Genomic DNA, 12,710 nt, shown 5'->3' with positions numbered 1-12,710 from the left:
CACGCACATACACATCCTTATCATCACCGCCTTCATCGCTCCATCCCCCCCCCCCCCCGCGACGTAGAATTAGGATAGTTCGAGCGTGTTTTTTTTCCTCTCCCTACCCAGTGTTTTCCTTTCTGAACTCTGACTGTAAATTTCCCCATTGCGGGACAAATAAAGGATATCTTATAATGTTGTAAATCAGGGGGACCACTGTATTCTCCTTGATACACTTTTCCCCCGCCCCTCCCCGCATTAATTTCGGCCCCTTCTTTTATCCTCATCCTCATTGCGAAACTGTGTAACTTCCAGACGGCAGCCATGGTGAGAAAGCAAAACCCTCCGAGCAGCAGAGCCAAATCCGGCCTGTACATGCGAAGCACCCTCATGAACAAAACTCGCGGCTTTTGTCGCTTCTGTCTCCGGCCACTCGGAGAGTCTGGCACGCCGACTTCCCACAGCGAGGCAGCGGCTGTTTCTGTATGTTTGTTGCAGAATAACGAGACACCGGACACCAGAGTATTCGTTACGTGCCGCTGTATTCAAAACTGCCGGCCGTACAAACAAGCGCACGCACTTCCCCCGTGCTGCTGGCGCAAACCATTCTGAAAGAGGGGGGTTTGACTCCCCCTAACAGCGGACAGCGAGGCTCCGGCGCTATCGACGCTCCGCGGGGAGCTCGCCGAGGTTGACCAGGGGGACGGCGGCCAGCGCCACACAACACCGGAGCAGCGTGAACAGCCACACCGACAGCCAAAACAAGCTCCCACCCCCGGCGTCGGCGTCAGCGTCAGCGTCGGCGACCAGCGCCCAAGACTCAGCAAAAGCTTGGCGAAGTGCCGAACTCTTTCTCGCCATTGTCACGCACGTGCGGTCCGGGTGTCGAACGACCCCAAGTGGAGCAACTCTGAGCTGCGTTCAAGTTCAATTTCGGGTTCGTTTCACTTGTGGCGCATGAACGCCTCCACGATGAAAGAGGAGAAGAAAAGATCTCAAATCTCGCCAAGTCAAACATTTTCTGTTCTGATTCGGAGATGATTTTGAAAGACCCCGTAAAGCGGTGGTCCCCGAACTATGTTTGTGTCACGAACCAGTTGCGACAAGTACGTGTTGTTCGAGCAGCGACAACCGTTTTTTCATGGCTTTTAAATTGCCACTTTTAAAGCACCGCTACTGACAACAAAGATTTGTTTTCATTCATTTCAAACGGTGTTATTGTACTGTACAGCAAATGCAGAGTAACATAAAATAACATCGTAGTTTCCGAAGAAATGGACCAATCGGGAATGATAAATACACCTCATAATGTCAACATAATATTTTCGAAATTATGACCATGAATAGGGCGTTCGCATCATAGCCACTGCCTGCCGGGTCGTTTTTAGCGACTAAACCGCGAACGTTTCCGTCAGCAAGGTGTGCCAACTCTGTTCGCATTTTTCATGCTTTCCACTTGATGACTTGGGTGCTACTTGTTCAAGTGGTTCAACGGGTTTCTTGTGTTATCTTCTTTTGGACACATACGAGGCACAACAGCTTCACTTCCGCGTAGCTCCCGATTAGGGGAGGAACTCCTCTTGTCCAAATCGCTTCATCTTTGAAAATCGGCACACGGGATTCTATATTTTTGTGTTCGTGCACACTCGTGATGGGATTTTCGGCTCTTTTCGGTGATCCGGTTTATTTGGATCAGTCGACTCTTGATGGCTCTCAAACGGCACTTTTAACTTTAGTTTTTCTTTTCAATATTTATGACAAATTTAGCATACATTTTGGAAAATGACTTGGTGAACTAAATAGCAACAATTATCAAGCAAAGAAATTGTTTTTCACTTTTTTTATTGAACATTAAAAAAGCTCCAAACAATAAACAAGCAACAATATTAAACTTCAACCAACAACAATCAAACATGCTGCATCATCACAAAAATAGTGAATAGTAACTGCAACAGCAACAGCGAACAAAACACACATAAGCTACTCCTTGCTTTATTTTAAATTTGCATTCAACAAAACTAAATACTTCAACTTGGACGGGCTGATCGCCTCCCCTTTCTCTTCCCGTCTCTCTCTCTGAGCGCGGCAGCTGAGCCACTGCCAAACTTCGCTTCAGACACCTGGAAAGAGAGAGAGAGAGAAAATGACAGAGCCGGCTCTCGTCGTTCACTTCGAAGTCGCGACGGACACATCACAAGTGCACACTGTGCCCACTCAGGCTCACTTTCACAAAAAGTATTTAAAAATGAAAATCAAATAAAAAGCAGTTCACCTTGAAACACCGGAAGTTGTTTGCGGTCTGCAGTCTGCACTTGCAGCTTGCGATCTTTTGTCGTTATTATTCTCGTTCCAAGTCTGTTTCATGCACAATTTACCGATGAAAGAAAGAATGTCAATCTGGAGTGCCGGTAGAAGCATTTGAAAACGCGACACGTGAGCTACGATCGTGAACACGCTGCCAAAGTGCGTCTTGTGCCTCCGCATCAGGTCACCCGCGATGGTAGGAAGCGATTTGCTTTTCACAACCCCCCCAAACTCTTGTGTCGACGTTATTTCTCCGTGTCGTTCATCTTTGGGGCGTTATGGCCGTTGCTCATCCTGGCAGGCGTGCGCAAGTGCCTGCGCGGTCACGGGTCGACCGTGGGAAGTCACTTGATGGAAAAGTAGATCTTGGGGCCCAAAAAGGTTGGGCAGCCCTGCCTAAGCAGAAGGACCGACTAAAGTCCGAGACTGGAAGTCGTCACGCATAGAAGTAAAGAACAAAAAAAAAGAGCAATGCTCAATGGAACCTTTTCAGAACGACTTTGTGATCAGCCATCAAGCAGGCGATCGTTCGTACGCGTACTGCGATTGACTGGCGACCGCTCCGCCGTTTGTCTGCGTGTGGCCTGCAAGTTGCGAGTGACCACTCCGTGTTGGCCCGCACGACACAGCAGGTGCATCCTTTGTTGGTCTGGGCCTTAAAATTGACTTCCAGGCGAGGGAGGGAAGGGAGGGGGCATGAGGGAGAAGCGGTCGTAAAACAGGCCAAAATTCAGATGAGACTCATGGCATTCTCGGCCTGCTGTGACCACGTGCAAGCGTGGAAGAATTAGTCACAAATCGAAAGAGAAACGTCTCGATGGGCGGAGTCGCTCTCGAGCAGAAGAACGTTGATTGCTGTTTGCGCAAGTCACAAACGTGTCACGAAGAACAGGTTGACCAAGGCTTTCTGTCAGGTTCTTCAGAACTAAACCGAATCATGATTTGGATTCCAGAAACGCAGGCTCAGACAAAGTGCGAAAACAAAAATATTTATTGCAAAAAAGTCCAGGCTGAAATCGCTTGCCACAAGGAGCCAGGAAAAGCAAACAAACAAGCAAAAAACACTTCATCAAACAAAAGGCAAAGTACAAGGGAACAGCGAGAAGAAGCCCAATTAAGCCAAACCAAAGATCAGGATCAATAAAAAAAAGCAATCATGAAAATACTTCCAAAGTTCAACGGCAAAACCAGAGCGAAAGGTCGAGCATACGACAGCGAGCAAAGTCAATCATCCGACAGAGACTTGGCCGCGCGACAAAGCTTGGCGAGGCTCGAGGGGGAAACGGCGGAGCGGGCGCGCCTGCCGGAGGGCGACGCCCTTCGCTCAAACACAATCAAAACCAGACAGAGCATGACACTTTCCGGCAGGGCTGTCGCTCAACCTCTCGAGACGGCAAACCTGCAGCGCCTCTGCTGGTCGCGGCCAAGTAGTGCACGCCGGTGGCCATTTCCATCTTTGGCACTGGTCGAGCGATCCGTCCAAAAGGTTCGGACGAGGAGCGCAATCGTTCACGTGACGTTCTGATCAATGCGCGCTTTGGCAGAGTTGTTTGCTCAAGCGGAAGCGGTGATGGAAGAATCGTTCTCGTGCTCTCGGCCGCGGGCTCCCTCTCGGGGTGTGCCAAAGAATCACTTAATTCATAACTTATGACGATAAAGTTGACATTTCAAACCGCAAATCCAATCAAACAAGAATGCAGAGATGCCGTCGAAACCATCGAGCACATTTTTGGAGGACCATAAAATCCCATTCAATCGTGACCTTGACGACATTCAGTTCTTGAATTAGTCAATTGATTGCTACACAAAAAAAGTCGTTTTCACACAGAAACCTCAAACCCCCCAAAACCAGAAACCTTTGAGTGCTACTTAACAGAAGCGAAATTGCACTCACTTGAAGAAGAAAAAAAAAAAACGTCGGCGTTTTCAGAGGGGATACGTGCTCAGCAGATGAGAACGTGCTCAGCAGGCCCACTTGTGTTCTTGGCGTCTGGAGGGAGAAGAGCCGAAGCAAAGCGTGAACGAGAATCCACATCAAGATGGCCGAGAGCATTTCCACATTCCAAAGATGGCGCGGGAGCTAACTCACCGTGCGACGGCCGCCGCGTCTCACTCGGCAAGGGGCTCGGAATCGGTGGAAACGGCTGAGGAAGTGCAACCGCAGAGTGAGATGTGAAGCGAAACGAGTCACGCTCGCGCCAAAGGATTTGCTCCGCTGAGACGTTCACTGCCGAATGACTTTTGCGGCGCTGTCCGATCTTCGACTTGCGTCTTTTCATTCTACAACTGTTGCCGCGTCTGCACCGTACAGTACACGGTGTCATTTTGCGTATTCTTTATCCTCTGTGTCGAAACAACTAATATCAGTGACGTACCGATAACCGCAAAGGATTTGAGACGCCTTGATTTGCGTCTGACTTAAACTGTCCAAGATGGCCGAAGCTCAGTGGCCCTCAATCGGCAGTGAGACCAAACAAAAACAAACATGCTCGACCTTCAAAAATCGATTTCATGATCTCATGACTGTGTGCATGTATGTATGATTTTTTTTAAAATACGATTTTAGGGAGGGCTATTTGAAATGACACCTGACAACCATTGTTGTTGTCTTTTTGGGGACGGCTGGAAAGGCTGATTGGCATTTCCGTTTATTTCATTGGACAAAGAGGATTTGTGACGCGAGTAGTTTCGGTTACGAGCGCGGCCACTCAACAAATTCAACTCGTATGAAAGGCACCGATGTTTTTTTTTTGTTTGGTTTTTTTGGTGCACAGCGAGAGCTTCTCACGGCGCTTCTCACATCAACATTCACGTGTGCATCGTTACGGAGCCGACTCTTCCTGCCGTTTCAAGCGACTCCCGATTCACGCTTGGGCGGCAAAGGCCTAAATCGGACCTTCGTGGAACTGCCCCGTTTATTGTGGCTCAAAGGAAACAGAAAATGTTTTACTTACACGCTGCAGAGTATTTGGCTGGAAGGAAAGAGAAAGAAAGTTAGGATGACGGACTTTTTGCCACAGTTCTCTTTGGATCTTCCCGACGGACCAGATCTTGGCGTCCCTCACCTTGTCTGTTCCGGCGACGCTTGGCAAGGACCGCCGCCACCCCCGCCGCCAGCAGAGCCAGGACCCCCAACGTGACAGCGATGGCCACCGCCATCTGGACTCGTTCTTCTTCTTTTCACGTGGCAACAAGGATGTGGGCCATGAAGAGAAGCACGCGAAGGGCTCGTCACGACACCGTTCGGCGAGAGTCAATCCGAGGCGACGCAACGATTCAAGTGGCTCACCTGCGTCGCGCGCGTTGCTCAGGATGCTTTTGCCGTCCAACTTAACGACGATGGCTTCCTCGACGCCGGCCAGCCGGAACACACATTCGTACTTGGCCTCCGCGTCGGGCGCCGCCTCCACTTTCAGGTGGACCGCAGTCTGGAAGGTTCCGTCGTGGTTGGGGAGCGTCTGGCCCATCTCCACGTCCTCGTGCAGCTGCTCGCCGTCCTTCCTCCAGAAAAGATCCGACGTGAGGGGGTAGAAACCCGTCGCGAAGCAGGTGACCGGAGAGGAAGGCGTCTTCTGGAGGAGAAACACCTTGGGAAGCTCTGCGGCGAGGAGGGAGAGAACGACTTAGGGGGGCCAAAGACGACGAGAGAATACGTGGGAGGAGCAAAGATGAGGAGAAAGTGCGAGAAGAACTTTGCAAAGAGAAATGTGGGAGGAGAGTAGGGAGAGCATGCGCAAGAGGATGACGCTCAGGGAATGTGTGAGGGCAAAAGACGGCCGGAACGCGTCAGGATCAAGACGGAGGAAAAGCGGGAGCGGATAAAAGTCAAGCAAAATGCGCGACGGCTTGAAGGACGGAGAAAGGGTGAGGAGGCAAAAGGGGCAACGTGTGAGAGGGTCAACGAGGGCTCAAAGGTGTGAGAGCAAAAGATGGTACCTGTGAGTGGAAGATGGAGGGAACGCGTGAGACGGCGAAGGAAACGGCAAGCGAGGACAACTTGGAAGCGCGCCGAGAAGGTGCGAGAAGACAACCGGCGGCGAGCATGTCGAGAGGGTGAAAGAAAGCGAGAGCGTGCGAGGACGATGGACAGATGAAGAGAACGGCTGAGAGGACGAGAGAGTGTGAGCGGCCACCGCACCTGTTCTCATCAGGAAGTCCCGCCCATTGCTCACGTACGTCTTCAAGTCAGCAGGACAAATCTCAGTGACGTATCTCTTCCAGTATTCTTTGAGGCCGTCCGATCGTTCCCACTTGTTCTTTGTGATGAACGCTTGTGGATTGGCTGCGATCCATCTCATCCTTTTCCACTCAAATGAGATGAAGTCTTCTCCGTCATACCTGTGCTGATCCCAACCATCCACCTCACCAGTCTCGTCATCCCATTCACAGCCGTTCATCCGCTGGATCATGTGAACGCCTGAAAGTGTCACGCACACGATGAACAGAGAGAAGCCAGCAGTGACGTGCGTGTTTATGAGTCGGGGCACATCCGCTACGTTGTACGAGCGGAAAACCAACCTCCAGTTTGGTTGAAGCGCTCTTTAGCGATTTCAATGTTGACTTTGAACTGCCGCTCTTGGACAAGACTGCCGTGCAGCTCTCGCTCCAACAAGTCTGGATCCTCTGCTGCGATTTTGTTCACCCAGTCCAGCTTGGCTTTCGTTTTCCGGCTGTTGCTGTCAAACTGTAAAATCTGAACGCCGTCCACATACGCGACCTCCCAGAACTCTGGCAGATTTGCGATTTGAGAGGACGCTGTGGTGAAATAACGCAGCGTATGTAGCGCTGAAAGAAAAGACAAGAACATTTTATTCTTTTGCTTTCCATTCGGCAGCCTCGCGCAATGCGTGGTTGACGTGACTCCATCCGCTCTCGGGGCCTCGACACTCTGGACATGATTGACGCCACGTTTGATCGGAGCACATTCTGACTCACAAAGCTTCTCTGTGATTTGACAACCCCACACTCATCGTTTTCTCTCTTTGATTTCTTCAAAGATGTTGAATGCTCCTCACCGTTGGTTGAAACACACTTTCAAAAGAAATCGAGTGACCTTCCATTTTACGATTGTCATTCATTTGAAAAATAATTCAAATCAAGGGACGAAGGTCATGCATGATAACCCGCAACGACAAAAAAAAAAACTAGAAAGTTATCAACTATCCACGCATGAAATTCAACGTAGGCTATACACGTGTTTTTCCGATGATGATCATTTTTAATAAAGGCAATCATATCGGATCGAGAAGAAAAGAGTTGACGTACTTTTCGACGGTGATTCTCAAAGTGTGACGTGATGACCACTCGCAAAAGAAACACGACGTTCGAAATGAAATAGATCAGGGGTGGGCAAACTTTTTGGCCACATTGACTTTTCAAATTTGACATGCGGGCCGGGTCAGCACAAGATACGGTACATTCAAAAAAAGGCATTTGTTGACGGTCCATATCAAACATGAACAGAACAAAGGCATTCAAGTCAACAGTATTTATAGAGCACTTCAAGTCGGAATCTACTTTTTTTTTTCATGAGAACAGTGTTGTTGATCACCGATTTCAGCCAGTGCATTGCTGCAGACGGGTTGTGGTCCGACCAGTCGAGGTCGAGCGATACACTAAATATTTTCAAGCAACGAATCATATTTCATATTTGTCCAATCTTTCCTTATAACGGAATTTCCATATGTGGGATACGACTATGGTACATGTCCTTTATGAACATGCAAGTATGTTACCAACACAAGCAACAAATTGCAACCACATGTTGCCCAAAAACTGTTTCTAACACGAAAACTGCAGCAAACAGTACAGGTATGTGAACCAAATAGAACAAAGTTCGGACTATTTGCCGCAAAATGAATCGAGTAAGAGACCCGGTGGCTTTTCTTTCCACTCACTCGCGGTCTCAAACTTGACCTCCCCTCGATCGCCACCCACGACAGCGTTGCTCAGCTGATGTCGTGCAACCAACTTTTAAAGCCAGCCACGGGACGCTTCGAAGTCCTCCATGCCCATAGTTGGCGCCATGGAGCTCGCATTCTCCCTAATTAGCGGTGCAGTTAGCGGAAGGTTTTTCGCACCAAAACAGGTAAAGCATTTGAGGAAACGTTCATTGACTCGACTCTCCGTCGAGCCGCTCGCAATTCACTCTGAGCAGGGAAATTGCTGCCAATTTCTTGTCGATTTGAGTCTTTGCGACTCCAAGCGTCTCCTGAATGTTTCGTATGATGTAACCCGCTTGGCTTTATCGGGTGCGTTTCACTTTCTCTTCCGCGGTCATGACCGGTCCTCTTCGTTGACATGCCATGATCTACAGCAGTGTCTTTTTCCAGCCAAGGCACATTTCTTTCGCTGAAAAAATCCCGCGGCACACCACTAGCTGAAAATGTGAAAAAAAAACCCCGCTTATTTTAACAATTAGTGTTGTGTTGTTATGATAAGCGGGATTTTTTACATTGAAGAATAACGTTATAATTATCACCTTGATTTGGAATCAAATCTACATCAATCCAATATTTGATAGTCTTTCATATTTATTCTCACTCGGTGTGATAAAAGATTTGGATGACCACATTTCTGATATCCTGGCAGCGTTTGACTCGAAGGGTCATGTATCTATTTAATAGATACATGTAATTACAGATGTAAAACTTCCCTTCGAGTCAAACGCACGGTACGTTTTCAACTATTGAGTTTAACTTTCATGTCCAACACATTTGCATGAAAGCGTTAATTGAGTACGTCCATTTATTTATGTCCCTACGTTTAAGCGCCCTGTGAATCAAGCGGCGCATACCCTTTCAATGGCTGACAATAATAGGAGTGTCGTTTTTCGAAATAAAACCGCTGCCCCGGGTTTCGTGAACATTTAGGCCGACCACATGACTCCATTTTCATGTCAGGCATTGTGGCGGTGCGGTGTGAGCTTCTGACTTTTTTTCCCGAAGTTTGTACTTGACAAAACGTTTGAGAACTGCTGCTTCAAACCATTGCAACCGGAACACAATCAATACTAAATAAATAACGACATAAATTGTTGAAATGTAGACACCGAATGAGGAACTTTAACCCCCGCCCCACCTTGTTGAATAGAACAAGAAAAAAAACGACGGGCAGATTAACGTGCAACGTTGAAGCTAATCTTTTTCTGCTCAACGACTGACGCAGTATAACATTTCATGACCGTGGGTTCGCCTTTCCATATTTAATCGATAACATATTTGTGCTGGTCAATGTTGAGGCAGCGGACACGCGAAGAGAATAAACGTTAACGCGTCGGTTCACAATCTTTCGTGCAATAAATAAGTTGTCAACAAAGTGCACTTACCAGGCGTCACGTTGGGTGTTTGCAGAGCCGCAACAAAGAGGACGAGTAGATACATTCTCGGCATCCAAAGTTGTGTCGCAGCAGGACAAGTAGTTAGAAGTTGCGGCTGTCTGTCACACGGGCGCAAGCGAGATAACAGACGAGGGGGGGACGCGCTTGGACCAGTTCACCTCCTGAACCAATTAGAATTCGGGCTGCCTGTGACGTCACCCGGCCCTTTTTTTTCCATTGCCAGAATACATTTTCAGCCCGATTTGAAATTAAATCGCTTACGTCGTTTTGCGTACGTTGCTGAAATGACCGCAACTGTGTTGTGTGTGTTCGAGGATTTCAAATGAGATGGAAAACAGTGTTTGTGGGATTCGTGCTGAAACAGCGACACTCTCCTGGTAGTGAGGGGTAATTGCAACAAGGAAGCGCTCCTTTGCGTTTCTCTGAAATCACGTGACCCTGCTGTGCAGTCCCATTGGCATTCGATTTCCTTGACGTCATTCCGGTTGCTACACGTCGCCGACATATTGAATGTGGGAAAGTGGAGCACCGAGTGAAGCGTTATGACGTGATTAGGCTGAATTGTGCCTTTCCAAATCACTGCAGTGATGCCTTGAGATACGAGTGAGTCAATGTTGGAGGATACATATAACATTTGTGTGTGTGCGTGCGTGTGTGCGTGCGTGCGTGTGCGTGTGTGTGTGTGTGTGTGTGTGTATGAAATCAAACAGAAACCTGTCGCTTTGCATACAGCCTGCTTTCAAAAACAAATTGCATCTTCTAAGAACAGTTCAACTGCATTTCACAGTCCAACAAATTTTCATTTAATATTTCATTCAAATACATTCAATGATTCAACAGCTTGATGAGAAAAAATAAGACATTTTCATGCAGCAACCCTGGTGGGTTTTGTACAATCCAACATGACACTAAGACCGACACTGACAGAAGAAAGCAATCCAAAGCACTCCTCAAATCTAACCTTGCACAGTACACCAAAAATAGAAACAAATTTTGAGCGTTGAAAAAATATGATTGTCAATCACCCATGTGAAGAATAAATAACATTTGTTTTAAAATCCAAGTTCTCCTACGTTCTGACACCTGGAGAAAGCAGAGCACAGCAAATGCACAAAACCATGTCACCGAAACCCTCTCCAGAAACCCAAGATCTCGTGGCGTCCATGTGAGCCAACTCATCCTATGACGCTCCGAAACGGGCTCAGTCAAAACTTGGAAACAACCTCTGAATCAGGCAATGGCTGAGGGAGCAAAACACAATGTGAGATTGTTGGGGGGGGGGGGGGCAGTCACACGCATGAAGGAAGTACATTTGCTCAAGCAAAGTACTCTCAGCTGAATGGATCTCGCAAAGATGTAAAAGAAATCCTCACGCTCTTTTGCCTTTTTCAATTAATTCCAGGTAGTCACTGTATTACACAGTAAGGTACCACCTCATACGGGTGACCTGACTTGAGAATTTTTCAAGATATAAGTCATTGTTGAACCGACTTTTTTCTTATTTTTTTTGTTTTTTGCTTTACCTGTGAGCGCAGACTAAAAAATACGAGCGCGAGCGAGAGAGAAAGCAATTCGGATGTCTCAATGACTGTATTATACTGCCCTCCGGTGGCCAAGACCAGTGATGCAGTGAGGAAAATAAAACCTGTTGAATTAAAATCATTACTGTGTGTTTTTCAAATTACAGTACTGTTGAGTGCTGTTTTTCTCCTTTAAATGATACATGGCAACAATTTGTTGTCGTTTTGGATTATCCCCATTCACACTTTGGGAACAGAGCTCTAATTCAGACCTTCGTAGAACTGCCTTGTTGAATGTGGCTCAAAGGAAACAGAAAATGCTTTACTAATACGATCGAGGGTGTATGGCTGAAAGGAAAGACAAACAATGTTACATTCACTTTTTGTCAAAAAGGCGCGAGGCAAATCTTCCCTTTGGCTCCTCCTGACCGACGAAGCATTTGTGTCGCTCACCTTATCTGGTGATGGAACCCGGCAACCACCACCACCACCACCAGAGCGAGGATCACCAACGTGAAAGCAATGGCCATCATCTTCCTGACTTCTTCTTCTTCACATGGCAACAAAGAGCGTGTGATGAAGAGAAACACGTCAATGGCTTGTCACAAATCAAGTCAATGCGTGTCATCACCTTGGATACGCGCGTTGCTCAGGATGATTCTTCTGTCCAGCTTGGTGACGACGTCTTCCTCGACGCCGGCAAGCTGGAACACACATTCATACTTGCCCTCCACGCCGGCCGTCACTTCCACTTTCAGGTGGGCTGTGGTCTGGAAGGTTCCGTCATGGTTGGGGAGGGTCTCCCCCATCTCCACGTCCTCGTGGATCACCTCGCTGTCCTTCCTCCAAAAAAGGGCCGACGCACTGGGGTAGAAACCCGTCGCGTGGCAGGTGACGGGAGAGGAGGGCATCTTCTGGAGGAGAGACACCGTGGGAAGCTCTGCAAACCAAGGCAAAGATGGAGAGAACCATTGAGGGCAAAAGAGGATGAGAAGGAGCGAGGGGGTGAAAGAGTGAGAGAACATGCGAGAGGACTAAGGATGGAGAGAAAGGGTGAGAAGAATTTACGGAATAGAAATGTGGGAGGATAAATTATGTAGAGGTGTGAGAGGACGAAATAGGGAAAGGATGAACAAGAGGATGAAAGTCAGAGAATGTGTGAGGGAAAACATTAGCATGACGATGGAGAGAAAGTGAGGACAAAAGTTGGAGAAAATGCACAGTGGCTTGAAAGATGGAGAAAATGTGAGACAACAAAACCTTATCTATATCTATATTTATATTGCACTTAATTGAACGGTATACATTGAAACTGTAACATTTATTTTGTGAATGCAAACACTTTGTTTTTCTTCTTTCTCCCCACAATCTTGCTGCTGTAGACTGTAAATTTCCCCAGTGTGGGACAAATAAAGGATATCTTATCTTAAAAAATAGGGAATGTGTAGGAGGATCAACGATGGCTTGAACATGTGAGGAGAAAAGATGATACATCTTACACATACATTACGGTAATATGTCGACCCCAAAATAGCTCCTTGCTGGAGAGATGCAATAGAACACGG

General features: G+C 47.6%; 2 protein-coding genes across 6 annotated transcripts; both read right to left on the bottom strand.

Moving 5' to 3' along the window:
• Window positions 1–1,807: 1,807 nt before the first annotated feature.
• On the bottom strand, window positions 1,808–9,781 carry LOC147191246 (H-2 class I histocompatibility antigen, K-B alpha chain-like). Of its 5 annotated transcripts, XR_015103718.1 has the most exons (9): window positions 9,614–9,781; window positions 6,805–7,071; window positions 6,425–6,703; window positions 5,576–5,884; window positions 5,352–5,462; window positions 5,241–5,258; window positions 4,376–4,430; window positions 4,181–4,276; window positions 1,808–2,102 (listed from the first exon to the last, which is right to left on the bottom strand). XR_015103718.1 is itself a non-coding variant. In XM_086136720.1 (8 exons), the coding sequence occupies exons 1-7, from the start codon at window positions 9,675–9,677 to the stop codon at window positions 4,396–4,398; spliced, it is 1,083 nt and encodes a 360-aa protein (XP_085992846.1). In that variant the 5' UTR covers window positions 9,678–9,781; the 3' UTR covers window positions 3,260–4,276; window positions 4,376–4,395. The 5 variants fall into 5 exon arrangements, 4 of the variants coding, with proteins under 4 accessions (XP_085992848.1, XP_085992846.1, XP_085992847.1 ...); XM_086136720.1 differs by lacking the exon at window positions 1,808–2,102 and having other exon boundaries at window positions 3,260–4,276; XM_086136721.1 differs by lacking the exon at window positions 1,808–2,102 and having other exon boundaries at window positions 3,260–4,276; window positions 5,352–5,459.
• Window positions 9,782–10,404: 623 nt separating this feature from the next.
• LOC147191245 (uncharacterized) lies at window positions 10,405–12,185 on the bottom strand. Its single transcript, XM_086136750.1, has 3 exons — window positions 11,777–12,185; window positions 11,599–11,695; window positions 10,405–10,866 (listed from the first exon to the last, which is right to left on the bottom strand). Exons 1-3 carry the CDS (start codon window positions 12,168–12,170, stop codon window positions 10,827–10,829), a joined length of 531 nt encoding a protein of 176 aa, XP_085992876.1. The 5' UTR covers window positions 12,171–12,185; the 3' UTR covers window positions 10,405–10,826.
• Window positions 12,186–12,710: the final 525 nt, after the last annotated feature.

Source organism: Hippocampus guttulatus, chromosome 18, assembly GCF_054856545.1.
Source record: "Hippocampus guttulatus isolate MCC_2025c chromosome 18, RoL_Hgut_1.0, whole genome shotgun sequence".
NCBI classification, from domain to species: domain Eukaryota; kingdom Metazoa; phylum Chordata; class Actinopteri; order Syngnathiformes; family Syngnathidae; genus Hippocampus; species Hippocampus guttulatus.
This window is presented reverse-complemented; position numbering and strand designations above follow the sequence as displayed.